Consider the following 23879-nt stretch of genomic DNA (forward strand, 5'->3'; position numbering starts at 1 on the left):
ATTACCATATTTAATGTAAGTATATTCATTTATAATATGAACATCATGATATTAAATGACTTTTTACGGGACATGGTAATTAGCCACTCACCCAACTCATTGCACCGAATCAAACAAAAATTGAAAAACAACATCTGATTCTTTGCCAGCCCCGGGATAGAACTCACGGTTTTCAAGCACTCGTCCAACTAGATCGATCTGGTTGTTGTTAGGAATGTATAGTTTATATATCAACATACATCTACGTCATCTATTCAATAGCTGATATCTATATCAACCGAAAGAACTAAATATGTAATCATTATATTACGAATATTGAGGGGAGATAAAATTACTAAACGTAGGTATCTAGATAGGTAACTATTGTCAGTCGAAACTTGAGAATTTATAAATACCTAGTATGTATATACTTATGTAGATACCTACATAAAAATGAAACGTTGATTATATATTGTATGTATGTTGGAACCTACAATGTAAATTATATGGAGTCCAAATGCAAATTTAAAAAAAATCTAGATGTTAGGTACCTATAAGTAAGTTCAAACTGTTTTTTTTAATAATCAGACAGGTGAACCATGCACGTTCATACATACGCACCTGTTAATGGTATTGAGAGTGCAGCAAAGTTTTAATTGCAATTAATAAGCGAGCACCCACAATAAACGAATACAGCACAAAAAACACCTGCTTTATTCCAATTGCAATTTTATGTTAAAATGTGGTAATAATGCAAACGTTCTTTGTTATTTGAGATCTTTATTACGGCAATGAATGAAGTAAAATGCCCTCTTAGCTATGAATGACATAATATTTTACAAAAATTACCTAATGGTTAATTGTTTTATTTTAAAGAAATTACATCAAATTAAAACAGGTCAATTTTCTTCCAATTGATCAAAGCGTGTCAATTATTTTTGCAAATCCAATATTGATTTTAAAATGCCATAAAATAAATTACAGCAGTACCCACCAACGTATTAAAAATCTTTACTAGCTATAACTATTCCTTTATATTGATACTTAATATAATAATTCTTATAAAATGCTAAATAAAACAAATCAGATAAATAATACTTATGATATTTTTATAATTATTATACTAATTATAGTAATAAATAAGACCTGATTAGTACATATTACTGTCTTTTAAAATTTAAAAATGGTTAGACCAATTAAGGCGGCCCTAATACAATCTAAGTCTAAGTCCTACCAAACTGACATCATGATACTTGCCATGCCGACAATTAACGGTCAATTATTCATCAATCGTTCCCTTATAAACACTTATAACCTAAACCATTGTCCTGATCCATGACCCAATAAGCAATAGGTACCGCGCGAAAGTGCTATCAGTGCGACCAAGAGTGACAACCAGACCACAGAACCAGCCTCAACTACATAAAATGTTAATGCATCCTATACATAACCCCCTTTCCAGCATCCGAATCATTCCGTCACAGTGTACAGTCTACTGAAAAGCGCAGCCAGAAAATTTACAATGATAAAATGAAACAGCGCTCAAATGATGAATTTCCGTTATACCTTCAGATAATATACAGTAAGTATGTAGGGACCGACTGGTTATCAGAATATTGTTGTAATGTAAGCTATTTGTATTTAGGCACCTATGCAACTATGATAACCAGGATAAGTATTTTTCTATGGTATATTCAATATTTGTACGTCCAACCTACAACATATTATTATGACTCGAATTTATCTTCTTATATTCTTAACAGTATAGAAAATTACTGCTACATGACTTAACAACGTTCATAGGAAGTGGAAAACTGTTCGATTGGTTGATATAAGTACTTATTCTAATATTATTCTTATACAATCAAAACGATTTTAAACAATAACTGCCTCATTTCTTGCTAGGTATTACATAGTCTTTCACTATAGTGCCGATTTTATAATATATTAAAAAATAGAATAATATGTATTAGTAATTGATTGATACGTGATTCATAAAAAATACAAACATTATCGTATTTATGTTATTAACATACCTGTCACCTCTCTATGCTAACGTTTTATTAGTAGAGTAATCAAATTAACATAAAAAATATTATCATAATACCTTTTTATTTACTAACATAAAATCTGTGGGTGAAACAGTAAGCGGTCAAAGGTATCCGTTATCAAAAGCTACAAGGCTTGAAATCGATAGTGCGATATAAACTGAACCAGTGGCACTGAATGTAGGTGGGGATGAAGTAGCTCCCTCTATGAAAAGGTGAGTGGTTTGAGGAAGGTCTGCCTCACCGCAACTTACACGCTAACTTATTTTATTTTCCAGGAAAATTGGAAATGTTGATTTTTACTTTTACTGCCAATACGTAAGTACGTATGGGAATAGTTTGTTATAATAATATATAATATACATATATATGATTGAACCCATTCATATATTATATTATGAAATGAGTCAAACGTATCAAAATTATTCAATTACACTAACGCATACCATTCAAAAGTTTGTTATGACAACATGAATTCATTCCTATGATGATTTATCTCTTTATTACAATGCAGAACTTTTCTAATCGGTACATTTTCATGTGCGTTTTTTTGCTAACGCAAAGAGCAGCCATATTTTTATTGGATTTTGCTTTGAGCAGTTCTCATAAGTAAAAACAACTCCATATGAATTAGTTGAATGCATAAATAATACCCCCAAGTGCATACATTTTATTATACATATGTATCTAATAAAACTTCAAATCGTCAGGTGAATGCAGGAATACCTATTCTAATTCACATTTGAAATATTTTACAGAAGAGTTTTTTGAAACAGCCTACTTCAGTTACTTATTATTTAGGATAGACAAATGTATGCACTTTTTTTTCATCGATTATCCTACTAAAATATGATGCGTGTATTTATACATAATTTCAGTTAATTGTTTCAAAGAACTTTCTCGTAAAATATTTCAAATGTAAGTTAGAATAGTTCTCCTTTCAGCTGATTTTTTTTTGATTTCAATATACCTAAGTGACTTAATCATTCGCCTATTGAACTAATTATTCGAGCGACCATTTTCGGAACCGTGGGCTGGGGGGGGGGGGGCTAAATTCCGTAGTTGACAAAAAATCCTTTTTTACAGTATATGTATTGATCCGATGCAGGGTCACATTGGGTTGGACAAATGGTTAATTGCCATCCCTCTTAATAAATGTTAATATAGTCATTACTACAATATGATCAATAATATTATGCTCCGCATATTGGTGAAAGTGGTTAATTTTTATAATAAAGATTTTCCCTACCAATACTACATACTAATATCGATATCAACTAATAAAGTGTATTGAAAGGATTTTTCAAAATATTAATAATTGACCACTGAATTAGAAAAACGTAAGTATTCAAACATATTGTAACCAGTATTATGGCTTCTTACGCTTCTTGCATACTTTGATAGGTTTAAGAAAAATAATCTTTCAAGGTGGTGCGAACAGCGGCATACAAAACGTTTCAGCAGTATCAAATTACGTATTTTACATACCTACCTTTAGATGTATCATTATATACATACATATTCACTTTATTATCAATCCCGATATTATGTCAGTATATTGAGGTCGTCTACAACATCATTACAAAGTTTAAATATTGTAGAGCCTATTTAAACAATAAAATAGTCAAAGTATTTCTACATTTAACTATCTAAAGTTTTTTGAGCTTTTACCTTTCTATAGTAAGCTATTAATTGAAATAATGATAGCAGGTATTTGATAATTAATTTTATATACTTCACCCGTACCTAGTATAAAATCCTTTATAAATGTACCTAATTAGGTAGAATAATTAAACAAAAATCAATTTATGACAAGACTTTGTTTCAGGGGTACATAATATTATTTTGTCAATTGTCCATTAGGTTAAATGTCATAATTTTGGTTATATACTTCATATTTTCAATAGGCTACCATCATTATAAATGTAGACATGTCCCAACTCACAGAATACTATCTAATTTGAGAAAACCAAAGACGCAAAATATGATAATAACATAAATCAGTCAATTATTTATCAGTTCAGTAATCAAGATTTTATAATATGGGTGTACACTGTAGGTACATAATAAAACTTTATTTTATTAACTTGATTTAATTAAATTAAAAAATGAAAGAATTTTATTATCTTTGCAAAAGCATTAAATTTATAATAGCTGTAGGTTTTAGTTTCTTTTGACAGTTATAGTGTGCCTACAAAATAAATACAAAACGATTTTGCAATAAAATAGCATTAATTGCAGCCAGTTTCAACACTAAGTAATGTGTCCCAACAAAGAGGCTAAGCCAAAAATTTTAGTTTACGTAAACACTATTAGGAATTGTGTTTAATTAACAATCTGTGACGATGTGATGTAGTTAGTATGAACCAACTTATTCTCACAAGCAAGTGCTTTGAAATATTTATTGGGCAGCCAGAATTTTCTTCTTTCAAAATCTTAAGAAATATAATTACTTACACATTAAGTTAAAATTCAATACAGATACCTAATGCACATAGTTTCACGCAACGATAGTACAGTCTGCATTTTTTTTAATATGTTTTGTAAAATAAGATAAATATAGCTAATTAAGTAGGGATATTATGATAAAAATGGTGAGAAATAAAATCCATATTATGTTAATAAAGGTATTGTTTTATTACTAACAAACCAACGAAAATGATACCTATATAGTTCGTAAATAAAAATATATTATTATTTTTTCAATCATAGTCATCTCCGAAAAATCATATGTCCACCTTATTAACTAAGCTCAGTCAGTCTGAGTAAGTTTAATAACCAATTAGAGGATAAAGAATACCATCGTATTGTCATTAATTATTACATTTTTACTAATAAATATTCAAATAAATATGAAACATTCGTAGGTTATATATTTATAAAATATCATAGAGTTTTCCAACCATTAATAAACAGTAGGTACCTACCTACACCATCTTATCTTTTACTAACTATCCATGTCTCTAAACAGAAACTCACGAAATGGCTAATTTTAAAATATGTATGCGATTATTTTGTAATTCTATTGTGTTCAGGTGTTTCGTGCGAGCGACAAATATAAAATTGGGTATCACGAAATTTACCCACTGACTTTGTTTTGCACGCTTTTTGACTCAGAAATTTGGCGGCCGTTATAAGTGTCTTAAATATGCGATGAAAACACAGCTTTATCAAATTTAATTGTCTTCGTTATTACTAACTTATCTTTCTGTACATGAGAATCATTGTGTTGCTACGTATATTTTATTGTTTTCCCTCTAGATAATGAAAATTCGGTGTTGATAGTATTGTGGTTTTTATTAACAGATATGTTATATGTACCTAAATAGATTGGGCACGGGTCTACGCATTCACCATCTACGGCGTAGATATCTACAACGGTCCTAGGTTCTCGTAGACAGACAATATTATTACTCTTCAGCTTCATTCAATATTATATAGCTATACATATTAAATATTCATTCAAAACGGTATGGTATATACAGAATAGTATCACAATGCTCAATTCATAATATCGAACTCTCTCAGGCCATCGAGAGAAGATGTGATGATACAAAAAATATATTAAACTCAAAAAGTATCTCAAAGTATAGAGTAAAGGGAAAAAATGTGAGGTGTGTCTATAATTATTGTCTGTGGTACTATTTGCAATGGTTATATGATAATTGCTCCCTAGACATAACTACCCGAATAACAACGTTTAAAAAATATTATCTTTACACGACAAATAATTGACATAAAATATATTTGACAAAATAAATTTAACTAAATAAAAATTTCAACAACAAAAATATTTAATATAAAATAATATAATTTAAAATCTCTAATTAACAGAAAATCTAGTTTAAGTATTATTTTCAATTATAGGTACTAACACAAAATAAATTCATTAAAAATATTACGGTGTAATTCCTGAGAGGTTTTTATACATCAAGTTTTGTCAGAGATGTTATTGTTTATCGGATGTTTTTCCTACCCTACCACCATTTGCAATGACTGCTCAACATAATAATACAATATGGATACTTATTTGCATTTAGAACTAGTAGATAAAAATAAAAATAGCTAGCCAGTAGGTATCGTATTCAGCATATACTTTTGTACAGGAAATAACCATCACTCGTAATATGTATTATACAGTCATTTGTATTATATAACTAAATATACACCTAGTGCATATGCATATTATAATTGTGTACGTATGTATGTTGACACAACGTACCAATAAACTTACACGTGCCCTTAATATAACTGTATACGGCAATCTTTCTACTGCCGCCAATTAAACAAACAAGCATGAGATAGGTATTATTTTTATTCATAATATCGTTTCTCAAATGAAATAAGAAAAGCAGCTGTAAGTAGCAAGACGTAAAAATATATTTAATGTAATATGTACAAACACGAAGAATGTCTCTTCGTCTCTTGTATGTATTATCTATGACAACTAATGATAGATAAAATAAACAAAAGTTTAGGAGTTGAGTTGAAAGTGTGAGAACGTCGAAGTAATTGGGTGTTTCCCTACAAAAAAAGGGTTTCATTTAAATCAATTCAAATGTAAACAGATTCCGTTGAACAGATCGGAATCTGGTTTTTATTTCAGGCATCATAGGATCTTGCAGCATCTCACGACCGGACCATATCTTTCCATCCAGGACAGTGGCGTACCGACGTACAATTCAATTAACAATAAAAAATATTTCTATATCTACATGTAGGTACATATTCATATTTGAAAAAAAAATACATGGCTTCGATTTATTTTAAATATACCAAATACATAATCATATCAACTAATGTAATAAAATATCTACGTTAGTTTACTAACCACCTATTCTATTTTCCTGTGATAGCTAATAAACCACACTAAGCCATAAAACCTACTTCAATAATGATTTTACAGCCAAATTACTAATTACCATCACACACCAAATATATAACATCGTTTGTGGTTTCCACGTCAAACTTATTGAAGCACGTTTCAGTTTGTGATTTTTCTATGCAAAAAATATTAAACTCCATCTTCTCTATTCATACCATGTATCGCAATATACGAAAATTCCCTCTTTTGCTTCACTTTCATTGATTTTTAAGCTACATTTCTACAGAAGAAAATTTACTTCATTTGTTGTACACTGAACTTTTACACTGAAATAGTAACGTTTAAAATGTACTAATATTTATTTTTATATGGCTTCATATAGGTACCTAACAGAAAACGTAAGTATAATAGCAACAAACTTAATTAATATATCAAAACAATATTTTTAATTCCCTATTATAATATAGTTTTATGCAATAAACGTTTATCTCTATATTTGTTATACTACATAATATATTATACTTATTATTTTTACTTTAATTCATTTTACGGTTGGTGCTATACATAGGTACATAATTATATCATAGTTATTGAAAGATTACGTCAATAGTTGCTTAACTAAAACATTGAAGTTGACCCGTAGACAAATATTAATTTTAATTGTAAATATGTATACTTGTTGTTTTATGGCTTGTCCTGGAAAAATGATATTTTAACAGTTTCTGAAAGCTCAAAAGTGACGTAGACATGATGAACCTACGCCACTGGGCAAGTGCCTAAATAAAAGTAAAAATACTGTCGTATATGTAAACAGAGGTTCTTATTAATGTTACACCGACCCACTATTAATTTGTTACACCGGTTGACGTTTCAGAATTAAGCGAGCGAGCGATCTCAGGGTACCTTTACCCTCCTACCTACCTATTCAAATTCTTACCCACATGGCGTACTTTCATGATGATTTTTAACTGAGCGCTGAATTACTCTCTTCATAATTTAATGCAAAGATATATTTTTCGTAACATAGTAGGGAGGTACCTATGTAGGTGCTATTACAATATAGGTATTGTTTGATTACTCTCATATAATACATAAGAACCTATAGTTCACAACGTCGTAAAGTGCCAAAATGGAAAATCACAAGTAGTGTAAAATAATGTAGTCCCTGAGTAGAAAAACGATTAGAACATGTTGATACTATTTGAAGGTTATTTGGAAAACTAGATGAAGGCAGCTCGTGATGGAGTCAAAAGGAGTTAGGACACACCAAATCCCGAAGTGAATTTAGGTAAGTTAATTAGGTACTTTTAGTCCTAGAACTAGTGTATTTTTGGAATCACGCTAGTTTTTGACAATTTTCGATTTTCGCGGGTAACCGGGATGTTAAGAATTCGAAAACGTATAACATAATGACTCTAAAATATATTACTTATGAGAATATGCCGTATCTACGAATAGAGTATAGGTACCTGTTATGTTTAGTTTTTTAGTGCAATTTAATATATATTAGTCACCTATATGTGAATACCAAAACATAATAATAATTATAATATTTGGTATGAAATTACTACAAAATAATTTGAATATAAAAATAAATCTTAATTATAACTATAATGCAGCGTTCATTTATAAAAAATCTTCCTTTATCACATTTATATTGAATTAAATCCGGTGAATAAGTCCACCGAAATACCTCTTAGGTCATCGATCGAAGAACAAATAAATAAATTATACTATTTTAAATAATCACTATCCATTTATTGGATAAAAAGTTAAAACTCATATAAAAAATAGTATAATAAAATTATAATATAATATAATATAATATGGGTAAAAAGCCACTTGTTAACCAAGCTTTAATATGTTGTAACCTATCCTTTGCGGTTCGCATTAAATTGAATATAACATATAACTAACTAGGTACCTACCTATTATGTATATATTTATATTTAGTAATATCGGTACAGTACCTACTGTTTTACCTATAATAATATAAGTAGGTCATTATAATATACCTACCTACAACTAATTAACTTAGACAATGAAGATCTGATTAATAAACTAATAATATTTCAGATGATCTTTAAAACTTACGTTCACCTGGGTCATTATAATATGAGGCAAAGGCTGCATGTTGCTTGGATATAAACAAATATAATAAACGAAAAGAATGACTCCGCATCTGCTTAGACAGTTAGGCAGTAATGAAAATGTGTAAACTGAATTTTTTCAGATTATTTTAAATAATATTCTCATATAAACACTTTTTATTTTCATACTACTTAAAAGTGTCCTTAATTTGTCACACTATACTTTCAGTAATTAGGTATCTAGAAGCCTACTTAGGTACGTACATAATAACAAATTTATAATGTGTGATATTATTTATGGCAATAAATAGCATTAACGTATTAAGTTTTACAAAATTTCGTATTTAAACGTAAAATAATCATTTAGAATGGTGCATTTGCCTCTGAGATACAGGATATTATGTATGGTCAATAGGTAGGTATATTTTATATCAAAAGAGTAACGATTCAACTGGTATTTCATACAAGCTATCAAGAGCTCCGTACAAACTTGGTTCACATCGCATGAAACACGATATTTATCAAAACGTTTCTTTTTTCCGAGTCAGTCACCATCTTCAAAGCCGCATTCGGGTATTCAAGATCGCGTCTACGTGCGCTACCGAAACTCACATCCGAATCGCAGTCCGCGTGTCTTTTCCCATGGCGCGGGCAGTTGGAAAGGGCGATTTATTGCCGCGTAAGGCGATAGCGTTATGGGAGTTGTGCGCAGCGGTAACAGCCAGTAAACAGTTTATAAAACCTTTCATAGTAAATAAATACAACGAATATCCGAGAATTTGTGTTCCCTATCAAATGTCTCGGGAAAGACACTTTACGATTATGTCCTTGCTTCTTGGAAGGACAAACGTGTTTGGCTAATAAAAATATCATTGTTTCAATAAAAAGTTAATAAATTCACGTTTTATCATCGTTTATGAAAATATTTCTTGATATCCTTCCATAAAATAATTAGATAAATCAGTTAGCTATGTGTACCTATCACAAATACCATACTTAACATACATGTAGGTACATAGTGATTAATGATGTATAACATAGTTACATAGGTAGGTATGTACCTATAGGTATTATTTATAATTATATAGTCAGTGACGACCCTAGGCAAAATGTCGGATTTAAGCAGAATTAAAATGACGCTGCCTTCAAATTTTTCATTGTTTCAAATTGTAAAATGCAAATAATGTACCTATCACATTTTTTTAAGCTGACATAAGTAATATGCAAAAAAAATCTTTGAAATTCTGACACGCATCTAGATACCTACTAACTTTTTAAATAAGTATACAGGTAAATCGAACACTTTGACGTCACCAGAAGGATGAGGAATTATCTTAGGTCAGACGTAAGAAAAGGTCGTCTTTTTAGCTTGTCGTTTCCATAACAGAACCACTCAAATCCAAATAGAGAGCTTTTTAACTCTTCCTACCATTTCTTTTTGCTGGTCATTATTTAAGAAGTAACGAGCTTTTTTGAAGTAATTTTCGCAATATAATCATATTTTCCGCCCTACATGCCGTCCAGAATCTTATAAACAGCTTTTTTCGCGAAAAGTAGGTACCTACTATTATCAAAATAATGAACAGCACTGAGTATTTTTTTGATGATGGGCCCACACTACTAGTTCCCCGAAGCCACGGGTTGGAATAGATGCAAGCACTAATATATATTTGTATGTACCTACCTACCATACCTACTTAACTACATATGAATGAATTATTGTATCCACTGAAATATGCAATTTTTAAATAAAAATAATATTGTAAATATTTGTAAAAAGTGTTTTCCTTACCGTGCGTAGGGACCGAGGGGTAGGCGGCATGCACATTGTGGTAGTATCTGGCACGCGAATGGTGTCCTCCGCCCTCGAGAGCGGGGTGGAAGAACTCTCCGCCCGCGAGGCCCTCGCCAGCAGCGTCGGCGCCGCCCAGCCGCGGGCTTTCATACCAGCGCGGCTGCTGGACGGCCTCCGACGACATCTCCATCATCAGACCTCCGAAACCCGAGCACTCCAACGTTGAAGTCCTTCGCGGGGACGCTCGCGTGGTTTTCAGAAAAGTTCACCGGTTCTGCCGGTATGCACCAATGTGCCACTTTCAGGAGAGTTTAATGATTTTTTTTGCAGGTTTTTGCACAATAGGTATTGTATTTCAACAGAAAAAAATAATTATCACTTAAAAATTAATGCACATCAATACTTATTTTTAAAAATAATATTTTAATCGTTCGTTATCTTTAACTATAACACTACCAATAATTATACGAACACATTTATAATTCCCAAATTTCATACGAATAGTCACTTTTCATAAATTCAATAAAAATAGCACTTAAATATTATTTAACTGATATTATGATATTTATGATTTTAAAATATTAACAATATGTTATGCAAGCACTTCAGTCTTATTTTTAAAGTTGTTTGTAAATAAAATTAATATTTTGTTTTGAAAAAGTCCGGTCCAGAGTATCAGGATGGGATCTGTGAAATAAATATAAAATAATAAGTGTTATTGATCATTTTAGGGAATATATATATTTTTAGATATTTTACTGATAATTAATAATGTTAGACTAGATATTATTATAAATATGCGTTGAGCTTTACATATTATGTCAGTGTTAAATACTGACTAGGTATCATCAGTTGATGTTTTCTTGATTATTTAAAAGATTATCTAAATATTAAATTAACTAGTTTATTGTCTTACGACTACTAAATTTGATGCTGAACGAGATACTAATGCAAAAGTATTGATTTAAAAAATAATTCTTCCTATCTTATCTGCGAAATTGATTATACTTTGAGCCAAAAAATGATCAATTCGCATCATTTAAAATTTATTAGTGCTCACCGTTTTCTCGTCATAAATGTAACTGGGTACCTACCTACTTACTTTCTTAAGTAGTATTATTAAATTTATCTAGTTATAAAAAAATCCTTGACAGCGCTATCTCGGTTTTTTGATAATATCATACACAGTTGTTTTGACACCTTTTTTAGATAATATCAGATAAGAAAATGTGGTAACATACATAAAAATTTGAAATAAACTCACTATGATAGAATTTATAATAGAAATTCAATTTTCACATCAAAATGATTCAACTGGGTAGGTACCTAGGTGGTTTCATTGTTGTATTTTTTATGGAAATTCTATACCTACCTATTATTTAAATACTGCATATAATCTAATAAGTAGATACCTAGGTACCTACTATTGATTGTTAATAATGAAAATTCATTAATATGTTAACTCTCCAAGCCTCATTTGGTACCCATCTGTATTAAATATATTTATTAGGTAGTGAATATGAATAGGTAGATAAATACTTAGCCACCTAATTGTTTAATATTCTTGAATGTCATTGGTTCTCTTTTTCATTAGGTACCTACCTACTTAGGTACCTAAATAAACTTTTTTTGTAACTATTTTTATGGGATGTCAGGGAACCCAAAACCTACCTATTCCTATGAAAATAAGTGAAGAGAATTTCCTTCTGAGTGAGGCTCTAAGGTTTATTGTCGACTGTGAACAAGTATAGAATAAACTTCAACACGTGTTAAAGAATACGTATATTATTTTCATAATATCATTCATTAAGGTGCGTCAGCTAAACGAAGCCCGCATTCAATATTAGAGAACACTCAGCGCGCTTTGTATTTCTTGCGTTGTATGGCCAGACCGTCATAAAATAATAAACCCAATTAGCGCTCATAGCCTTGGCTCGTGTTGACTGACTTTCGCAATTCTGTCTTATTAATCAGTTCTGTGAATAAAAACGAAACATCCAGATACTTTACTGCAGTCAGTGTCGCAATTTATTTACCTGCTTACTCATATCTATTAGTAAATATATATCTAGGTATTTACCAACCTTATTGTATTTTATAAATTTATCATTTCCTAGAATATGTCACTGAAATATGAATTCATTCCTTGGATAGGTATGTGATATTATTATCTAACATTGACTTTATAGATAAGTTTAACATGGACATTTCGGCGTCCTCGTAATTGATAATAATAAAAAATGATAACAATATTATTTATTAATTTAATTTGAAATCATTCAGCGGTTGACAAAAATCAATTTTCATTTACTTAACCAACAATGTAAGAAAGAAATTTCATTGTAGTATTCAGAAACTAAATTGGACAGATTTATTGGTATTAGGCAGATATATCTTAAAAGTAAGATTGGGCTCACACTTGAAAGGGGTCCGGCTTAAAATGTATTGGGGGGAGGCAAAAACACAACTGATCAAAACTTTTTTTTAAATGGTGCTCAAAGTTTCTTTATGGTATTTTTATATTTATTTTTAGGTCTCCGGGCCCATATCAATTCGGAGGCCCTGGTCTATAACCCCTTATAGATATATGGCAAATCCAGTAAATTATTCACCACGCGGACGATTTCATCGCAAAGATATTGAAGAAAATTAATAATCAATACAAAATAAGGGAAGATGGAAAGAAGCGAATCGCAGCTCTGCGATGAATGTCATGTTTTAGAGGACATTGTACACATAGCACTACAATGCCCTAAATATGAACTTCACAGAGTATAGCTGCGAATTGCGGATATCTATGAGAATGTCGACGAATTGAAGGGTGTCCTGGCGGTGGGTAAGACGGAAGAACTAGGCAAAATTGTAAAGTTATTTAGCAGAATAGGATTGAGGACCTGATCGACGGTGATCAGGTGATCACCTTCTAGAAGAGAAGAGGAAAGTCAAAGCCTCGGTAAAATCACAAAAAAAATCAATACAAAATAATAATTATTATTGTGTTTAGACCCCTTTTTCTAACACAAATGGGTGACGTTTATTAATATGAAATTGAGTGTAGGTACATATCCTTTACAATTTAAACAATTACTAGTGTTTCAACAGATTGAATAAGTTGCACCGGTGTATTATTCTCCTTTCCATTCCTGAATAATATAAAAAATACACTGGAATCTCACATTTTTTCGTCAGTGCTCAATGAAATATCATCGGCAATCAGCTTTCAGTGAACAGGATTGGAGAAAATGAAATATATCAAAATACTGATAAGTAGATATTTATCCGTAGAGCATAAATTTATATCGTCCGTTAATGAATTAAGAAAGGAATGGGTTGACATCTATAACTAGTCATGTATATAACATCCATCTATCTATCTGTATTAGAAATTTCGGTAGGTACCTACCTACCTACTAGTCGATTTAAGGGAAACCAGGCGAAAACCGCGCTAATTTTCATGGCTGATTTTCGCAAAAGTCATGAATTCAAGATTGAAAACCTAACCTAATCTAACCTAACAAATTATCCAGTATATCGGCTGTTTTCAATTTCTGCTGGCTTCCCTTAAACCGTTAAAAACCGAAATTTCTTGTTTCTTTCTTGTCTTTCCCAATTTGATACTTTCCCAATTGATACTAATTTCTTGAGTAAATTTCATTTTACTTACCTAATCATGGGAAACTATAATTATTGTCTACTAAAATATTTTATATGATCCATATAAGTACCTAAAGGTTGATATTAAGAAACAATAACTTTGTTTATGCCCAAAATGGATAACTATCTAGGTACTTAGGTACCTACGGAGTCGGCCTCATAATCTTTTCTCCAGTCTTTTTTTTGCGTCGGGCTAATGAAGGAAACTTATCACTAGTTGAAAATGCTTTACAACCACAGAACAGATAATATTTACAGATATTATTTCTGAGTTCCCTGTTTACAACCCATCAATACACTGTCTTTAAATAAAGAAATAATATGTTATCGGTGGGTTGTTCGCTGTTTCTTACAATATGTTTTGTGTACCTTCCGACTAGCTTATTTCAAGGCATACTCGACTTTCATTCTCTTGAAGCTCGTAGGTCACTTCTACTCTTAAAGCATTTTTCCCTGCTCTCACGTGGTATAAGTTTCCAATCCTGATATTCTGGATTTTTTAAATTTACATCCGTCAATTACATACGTGGTAGCAGCTATGACCTCTTTTGGATGAGAACTGTTTCCTCGTGTCAGGCTTATCAGGCACCAATAGCCAGGGCTTCAAGGCTGGTCAATGCACTCTCTAGAGATGTACATTTTTAGTAATACGCTATGTATTTTGTTTAATTCTATTTTATTATTTAATTTATATTTTTTATTGAATTATTGTTTTTTTTTATTTATTTTTTTGCTTTAAGTAGATACATACCTACCTAATATTATTCATGGCTTGTTTTTTTATCCACTAACTTAATATAAATAAGTACCTGTTAATTTCATTCTAAATGCCATATTGTGAACATCTTGAATTAAAGATTTGTTATGTAGGTACTCAATATTTTTTTTAAATAAATAAATATCCTCTATCCCTATAGACCGTAGGTAACTACTTAATTTATAAATTGGTACCCAGGTACCCACAAATTATAACATTTTTATGTTATTTAAGTAGGTACCTATATCTATCTAATAATAAGCGGGTATATAGGTATATACATACCTAAGTACCTACCTACTTACGTATACTTATAGTATATACCACAGAACAGATAATAAATAGAATTCCGATAGGCTATATTCAATACGCCGTATCTTGATGCAGGATTTTGAATGTGTCAGTGTCCTACGAAAATGAAGCACGCATTATGCACGTGCAATAGTGTATGTAATACACCAACATTAAATAAGCGTAAATGCATAAACCGAGAGCAGTTTTCAGTATTCGACGTAAAACGTATTCTTGACACGTGTGTCAGCTTAACCCGGATTCTTCCTTACTCGAGTCGGTTACCTGCTATCACCTTACCCGTTATGTATTTCAGTTCCCATTATTTCTGAGTTCCCTGGTATATACATATACCTACTACTAGGTACTATATAGGTACATCTCATTGGTGTACCTACCTATGATTTATCTTAGGTAGGTACCTACTCATTAAAAAAATATGAAATGTGATATTAAAGAGACATATTTCGAAGGCAATAAAAGACGATTTAAAAACAATGTAGGAAATTATTATTATACGTGTATAGATATATATATGGGTAAGATTTACCATATAGAAAAGTAGCTACATTATACTACTAAGAAGGTAATGTACTTTTATTGCTTAACAACGCTATCAATCTACCAGTAAGCTAGTGCAAGCCAACGAGTTAAGTGATCTGAAAAAAAATCAATGGATGTTTAATTTTCCAAATATTTTTATTTATAACGCTTGCTTAGATATCACAGCGATAAGTCAAAGTTTTCGACTATGAATCCATCAATGTTGCTACCGGTCAATAAAATTCATTAAACCCACAAAACCGAACCTAATTTATTACCTCCACACCGGAATATTCAAAACACATGTTTCGTTAACGTCACTTGAATATTATTAAATCTCTCGAACCTAATAAACATTGTCCGTTTATTGAATTTTAATTGATTACTTTGGTGTACTAAATTTAATTGAAACACGGCTCTTCGCGCGATGCGGTTTTTTTTTTTTCAATATCTACAATGATTTTCCAAGTAATATTACTTGGGTCTAATAAACTTATTGCCATATAAAACAAGTTCAAACGTTTGATGCTAAGGCAAAACTGTTCTTTCGCCGACGGCAACTCTCGCATCAAGGCGAACAGGTAAGCAGGAAGTCAAAACGCAGGCGAACTCGAGTACATTTTAATATTGGACAACGCTATTGTGAAATAATATTATTAATGATAGGAAATATTTTTAACAATGTCTAAGAATTTATTGAAGAGCACACTTCCTAAATAAAGGCTTAAAGAAATAATTTTATTATTAGCTGATAAATCACCAAGTGAAACGTCTATTGTAGATTAAGGTATTTTTTGCGATAAATTTAGTTTAGACAACAATGAAGCTCAGCTGCTCAACTCAATTTAACATTTAAAAAATATACGTTCAGTCAATATTTTTTTTCATTGAAATTCAATTGTCAATATTATACAAAAAATATCAGTTTATTTAACTAGGTAACACAATACTTACTTAAATAATTTTATAAGAAAATTGTATTATTTAATAAATCGTAAATAGACTACTATTTATTTTATTATAGATACCTAGTCAATCTATTCTGTCAACCAGTGGCGATTGGTATGGTAGGCTTTTAATACTCTTATGTATTTGTTTTCATAATCACTGCTTACCTTTTAATTACCACATTTAAATAACATGCTAATTGCAGCTAATGGTCGGTTAACGGGGACACGGCTGCCGTGTCGTCCGCGTCGATCGGGTAAATAAGACTACAATTTACGAACGTTGTTGGTTAGTTTCAAAAATTCAATTAAACCCTGCGAATCTAAGCCATAATTAAATAATAGTCATAAATACTCGTCAATCTATAAAACATATAAAATTATGCAATTAAATCATATATAACTTTGGATATTTTATAGATAGAACAATGTTTTTTATCTATTATAGTTTGGTTTAGGCAGGGCTTAATTAATTAAAAAAATGAAAACCGACAATAAATAGTACCTACTTACTTATGTAGCGCATTTTAAAGTTATTTAGTCAGTGGTGTATTGGTGTTAAAACGCGTGCGGTCGGCGCTTCGCGACTTTTTTTTGGTAAAGCGTGAACCTAAGCATTTTCCAACATTCTACATAGGTATAATATTTATTGAAAATAAACATAAATCACGTTGATCCAAAATATTTTTTCTAGCATTTAAAAAAATGTTGGTAAGAACCCATATATTTTTTTTTCGACCATGTCCGATCCTGATAGGATCATATGGGCCTCCACAGAGTGGAAGTGTTTGTATTGACAGATTTTTTTTTTATGAGAAATGGATGTCAGCCACTTGCTCAACCTATTAGGTCCATACCCTGACACACACAAATTGAAAAACAATATGTGTACTTGCCAGACCCAGGATTCGAACCTGGGACCCACGGCTTTATAGTCCAACGCTTATGCCGCGCGGCCACATACTAGGTAGGTGACACCTACTAGGTACCTATGTAAGTACAATTGCAGTCATAATGGGCTAAGTTTCGACTCAATACCTAACAAATTATCAATAAAGCATATTTTCATTAATGCGCTTCGCCGAAGTCGATCATTTACTTGCGATGCACTGACCACATGGCTAACTTTTGACTGAGCTCCTTCTAAAATTCTTTCATATTAATATGAAATAAATAATGGTAAAGGTAAATTATACAATTTTCTATCTATCTAAAATTCTAAAAGTCTAAATGTGGATTTAGACTTTATATAGAAGAACTATATATTATTTATCACAACACTGCTGGTTGTATTTTAGGTAGGGACACATGTGTCTAAAATAATTTAATGAATAAAATGGATAAAGAGGTAGCAGTGGCGAAGGATGCAGGTAGGCTGTGGAGAACCGATAAAAATAGTGCACACTTTATCAGTCGTACATATTTTGAATTCATTGACTGTGATGGTTATTTTAATTTAATTAAAGCATTCCTAACAACTAAAATCCTATATAAAACTATTATTTTGTCTATAGAATATCTAAAATTATTTATATAGGTAGGTACCTACTTAATTTTATATATTTTATCTATTACGATTCGGTTTAGGCAGGGTAAAATTAAAAAAAACTAACCAACACCACCTGTGATTTGTATTCTTATTTCAAAAAAATTAATGAGTGACGTATGACTAACAAAGTGTACCTACACTATTTTTTCGGATCTCTACAGCCTACCTCTTTTATTCGCCACTGACAGATAGGTATATACCAAGTTAATCACGCATTATGGCAAAATTATTTTACTTAAAAATAATCGATAGTTTTAACTAATAAGTAAAAACATAGCTATAGTCTTTATCATCCTAATAATATACTACATATACCCAGGTAAGTAACAACGTGTTTTATTACCAACCGTAATATGAAAAGTAGAGTTCAAGCTGTCATTGTTTGTTTAAAATTTAAATGCGAGCGTTTGAAAATCAAAAAAATAAACCAGTTTTATTATAAGTAGCAACGATTAAACGCTCATGAACCGTGTACCTATACCTCCCTACCTACCAATATCTGTAGGTAGGTACACAACCAACTTTACTGATCTACCATGTCTAATTAAATTTTGATTTTCACGCTACTATCTATTAATTCTACAGCTTGTAACTTGAGAACTAAATCATGGATATTTTTAAACTTGGTACTAGATATCTACCAGCCAATCACTTTATCAGGTAGGTAGGTAACCTAAGTATTTTTCAAAAGCCAATAGTCTAATTTAAAACAGTAACCATATTAAAAAGTGGATCTTTCAATAATACCAGCCTAGATAGGTATTATAAATTGGTAAGTAGTTGGAAAATACCCCAGATCATTTATTATTGAATTTTAGATGCGAATTGAACTCAAAATATTTCAACAGCACCTGCGAGGATTGGCTGATACCTAACCATTTTCAAACCCAGTGGGTAAGTTGGTTAGTACATGTTAATAGATTATTTATAAAAAAAACAAAGGTGAATTTTTAACCTAGCCGCGAGATTCATACTTTTAGCACATGGAACAAAAATTAATTTTTCTACAATCTCCTCGAAGTAGACAGAGCATTCAAATTCATAGTTATTTGAAATACGATTAGGTAGGATATTAATATTACGATGTTTGTACCTCGATATTTATCTAGATATTTATATAGATACCTACTCATATACTTATTTTTTAAGGTTAGTTAGGTACCTACCTCCCTAAATGGAGAGGTAAAATTAAAATTTAATAACGGGGGATAAAGCTAAATAGTTTGGCATGTCCATTCTACTTTTTACTGCAATTACTGATTAAGAAGGAGATTAAGTACAAAATAATTTTAATTAGAAAAAGGTACCTACTCAAAGGCCTTTGCCACAAAAGAATAAAATATAAATTACAAAAATCAGGCAACCAGTTCTATATTATGATATTGGGTTGATCGATAGGTAGGTACCTACCTACCTAACGCCTAAGTTATAAATTGTACAAAACATATATTCAAAATATGTTTAGGTAAGCCACCTATTATCATATTTAATTTATCTACTTAAGTAAGGAGCTACATAATTACCAAAAACCGTTGCCCAAATTTAACCTAATAGCTAATATGTACTCAACAATAATAATAATCATATATATGTAGCATATATCGAGGTTTCAGAGCCCCTGCAAACTCGGGATTGATAATGCTGATATCCTAATGATAACTAAAATAATAAAATAATGTAGGTACCGATGATTTATCTAGTTAGCTAAAGTATTTTGTGAAATAAAAAAGAAATTTTTAAAACAGAATTATTGTTTAAAAATGAATTGGTACTTAGTAAGTAGGTACCTAGGTATGTAGGTAGCAGTGGCGAAGGGTGGAGGTAGGCTGTTAAGATCCGCCATAAATATTGCACATTAAACTTTGTTAGTCATACGTATTTGTTTTTTTATAAAATTTAAGACTACAATTTACAAATGTTGTAGATTAGTTTTTATAAATCAATTGAACCCTGCCTAAACCAATCCACAATAGATTTGGTATAAATTTTGGCGATCCGACAAAATTGTGCACACTTTTTCATTCACACTTATTTGTTTTCGTTGAATTGGAAATACATAACACTTATTACACATGTTGTTGGTTAATTTTTTAAATTCATTAGGCCCTGCCTAACCAAACTATAATAGAAAAAATATTATTCTATCCATAAAATATCTAAAATTATATATGATTTATTGGCATAATTTTAGATATTTAAAGTATTTTTTGACTATTATCTTTTATGGTTTGGTTTTCGCATGCTTAAATTGAATTTTAAAAACTAGCCAACACCATCAGTAAATTGTAGTCTTAGGTCAATGAAAACAAATACGTGTGACTGGCAAAGTTTAGTGTGCACTATTTATGGCGGATCTTAACAGCCTACCTCCACCCTTCGCCACTGGTTGGTAGGTACCTATATGAAAGTTGTGATGTATCTGTATTTTTAGAGATAAATATGTAGGTATATTTCCTGTAATTAATTTACAGTATTTAAGTAGGTGCCTTTTTATAGGTAGGGTCTTTGTATAAATGCAAAACCGTGGGTTACGGGTTTGAATCCACGGCTGGTCAAACAAAATGTATGCTATTTTTCAATAGGTAGGTACTTAGGCACCTACCTATATTATTTTAACCAGTGCAAGGACCCAGCGGGTTGATCAGACCGCTAACAAAATTCTTTGTAAAGAAAATTCCGAAAATAACCCCTCTTATAAACACTTGCTGATGAAATTTTAGATAGGTGCCTACCTAGGTTTTCTCTCAATGATTTAAAAATACTAATCCCGGATGGGCGGAAAAATCAATCCGGGCATCCAATCCCTTATTAAGTAGATAGGTACCTAGGTAAGTAGGTACCTACAAGTGTATTGCTACCAACGTTTGAAATCTATTTTACAACGCTTTTATTAGCTCGTATTCTTGTTTGTCCGTGGTTTTTTGTCCAATACAAATCTTGCAATCGATTTTTAACTAACTTCCCGACTAGCTAGACATTTGAAACTTTTAGAATATATCAGAACACGAGGCCAATGCATTCTTTTAATACTTTTAGCCATCTTTGAGCAGAATTGAATTCATTTTCAGTTAATTCTGTTTTGTATGGAAAGTTATTTCAGAAAGATCCGTAAAAAGTAAGACTATTATTTGTTGCTAAGGGGTGGTCCTAGCAACTAAATTATTAATATATACGTGCGTTACTATGGAAATGAAAATGACATTTCAGTGATCTATATTTGTTTGTTTTTTATTTACTTCATATCAAGTACCTACAAGTTTAAGCATATTGAGCATAATAATTCAACAGAAAATTTAAAAATTTTGTATATAAAAAGTTCTTTTTATCTTGTACCTAATTATTTTTTAATAAGTCGTAGAAACAAATTCGATATACCTACGTATACGTAGGAATTTACCTAAGTACCTATCTATCAAAAAATACCGTAGGATTTTAATGATAATGTTTATTGACTACAATTTTTTGATTTACCCTCAGGATTCCAGACAAAAAATGGACCTACTTAATTTAAGTGCAATGCGCCTACTAACAATGTACATAGTAGGTACTTACATAATAAATGGTGGCATATTACCTATGTCTAGGCAACTAGGTGCCTACCTAACCTATCCCATTTTTTAGTTTGTGTCATAGGTAGGTACCTACTCAATTATGTTTCACACAAAGGTGAAATATTGTTTTTGTCTGACACTAAGTAGGTACCATTGAGGTTTCCTTAAGAACTTTGACATGCAAATCACTCTACTCGAAACAGCTTCAAAAAATGTCTTATTGGAAATTATTTTTCTAGCCTCATCTTGTATTACTTATTTGAATTCGATTAGATTATAATAGTCTTGATATAGTCTATCCGAATTCTAATCAGCAATACCTATCCCTATGATCGATAAGATCGCCTTGCACAATGCCTGGAAATTTCTTTGTAACGTAAACATTGAACACCTACTAAGTGGCATAGTGAGAATAGGTACAAAACATTATAGCTGCGTAGGTAAGTAGCTACCTACATTGGTAGATAAATAATAAAAACTTAGATTTCTAATAAAAAAAAATTATAACCTTTATGAATTATTAATGTTTTTTTTTCTCACGGTGGGTTAACAAACCATGTCCCACTGAGGCTTAAATACTGGAAGCACTAAGTTCGATATCCGGTAGGTACTTAAGTGCATTAAATTAATTTCACCAAAACGTCGCGTTATGAGCGAGTCCGCCACTTAAAACAGTTTTTCATCCTCATTTTCACCGGCCACTGAGTTTTCCAGCCGTGGTGCAATTTTCATTCACAAGAGTCACGGCTGATTGGTAATTTTAAACACAAATAAACACTGAATATTTAAAACCACGTACAAAAACTATGCATTGTTATTTTCGTCATTTAAACATTATTTATATTTTAAAAGTGCATCCATTGGGTGGAAAATGTAGCTACTTCCGACGCTTTGTTTTTATTTTGTTTATTGCACAAAAATGCACTTTCTACGCGAATTTCTTTGTTTAATGCCTATTATTTTTAGGCATTGTATTTATTAACTTTATATTGAACTGTGTATTAGCAATGTTTTGATATATTACGGCATTAATCGATAAAAAACAGATTATAATATTGTAAATATGTCGAGTTTGTTTTCGAAAGCGAACCGATAACACGTTCCCCGACACGACATCGATGGGACGCGACCCGATACTGAATATAAAACGTAAGTTTTTGCTTTACCGCCCCGTTTCGTCTGGCTTCGGTATATTCCGTTCGATTCCGTGACGGTTGCCATGGGATTCAATCCGGCGCGGCATCTGATTGGCCGGTTTGATCGTAGAATAGGCGGGGCCCGCCCAATGGGGAGGGGTTCCGAGACAAAAAGGCTTTTGTGGGGTGTGTTCGTGACAGCTTTTTTTGTTGAGTTTTTCTCCTTTTTTTCTTTCTCGTTGTATTTTTAGTCTTGTTTTGCTTGTTGTGTTTGATGGATTGTTTTGTGCACAGCACAATGGGGTTTTTATTTATGGAATGTTTGAGTACGGACAACTCTTTTGAAGCATGTATCTCTCAAATGGCTTGTCTTATACATACGATAGGTATGCAACTACCTACCAACATGACATCCGAATATATTATTACATATTGGCACTACTATAATAAGTATCACTGATGATATCAATAATTGAGAATGAGTAGGTACCTAGTTAGGCACTTATTTTTGTATTATTTTTATTATAGGTAGGTAGTTCTAGGTTTTTGCGATAAAAAAGCAAATATTCCCTCGATAGTTATTACCTACTTAGATGAAAAAAATATTGGGACCTACCTACTTATCAGTTGCATTTGATACTTATACTTCCCTATTCACCATTCCATGGAATACATACAATATCTGTTCAGAAAAATTGGTACCTAGATACCTAC

General features: G+C 31.3%; 1 protein-coding gene across 1 annotated transcript in view; it reads right to left on the reverse strand.

Moving 5' to 3' along the window:
• LOC147068133 (GATA-binding factor C-like) overlaps window positions 1-23167 on the reverse strand; it is a 232569-nt gene extending 209402 nt beyond the window's left edge. Inside the window, exons 1-2 of the mRNA XM_085952253.1 lie at window positions 22538-23167; window positions 10735-11424 (exon numbers count right to left, since the gene is read on the reverse strand). Of these exons, the coding sequence (XP_085808379.1) occupies window positions 10735-10930 (196 nt within the window). The 5' untranslated portion in view covers window positions 10931-11424; window positions 22538-23167. The remainder of the gene's footprint in view (window positions 1-10734; window positions 11425-22537) is intronic.
• Window positions 23168-23879: the final 712 nt, after the last annotated feature.

The sequence above is a fragment of the Rhyacophila brunnea genome, unplaced genomic scaffold (genome assembly GCF_057557595.1).
Source record: "Rhyacophila brunnea isolate RB1 unplaced genomic scaffold, BYU_Rbru_1.0 scaffold_3, whole genome shotgun sequence".
Classification (NCBI taxonomy): Eukaryota; Metazoa; Arthropoda; class Insecta; order Trichoptera; family Rhyacophilidae; genus Rhyacophila; species Rhyacophila brunnea.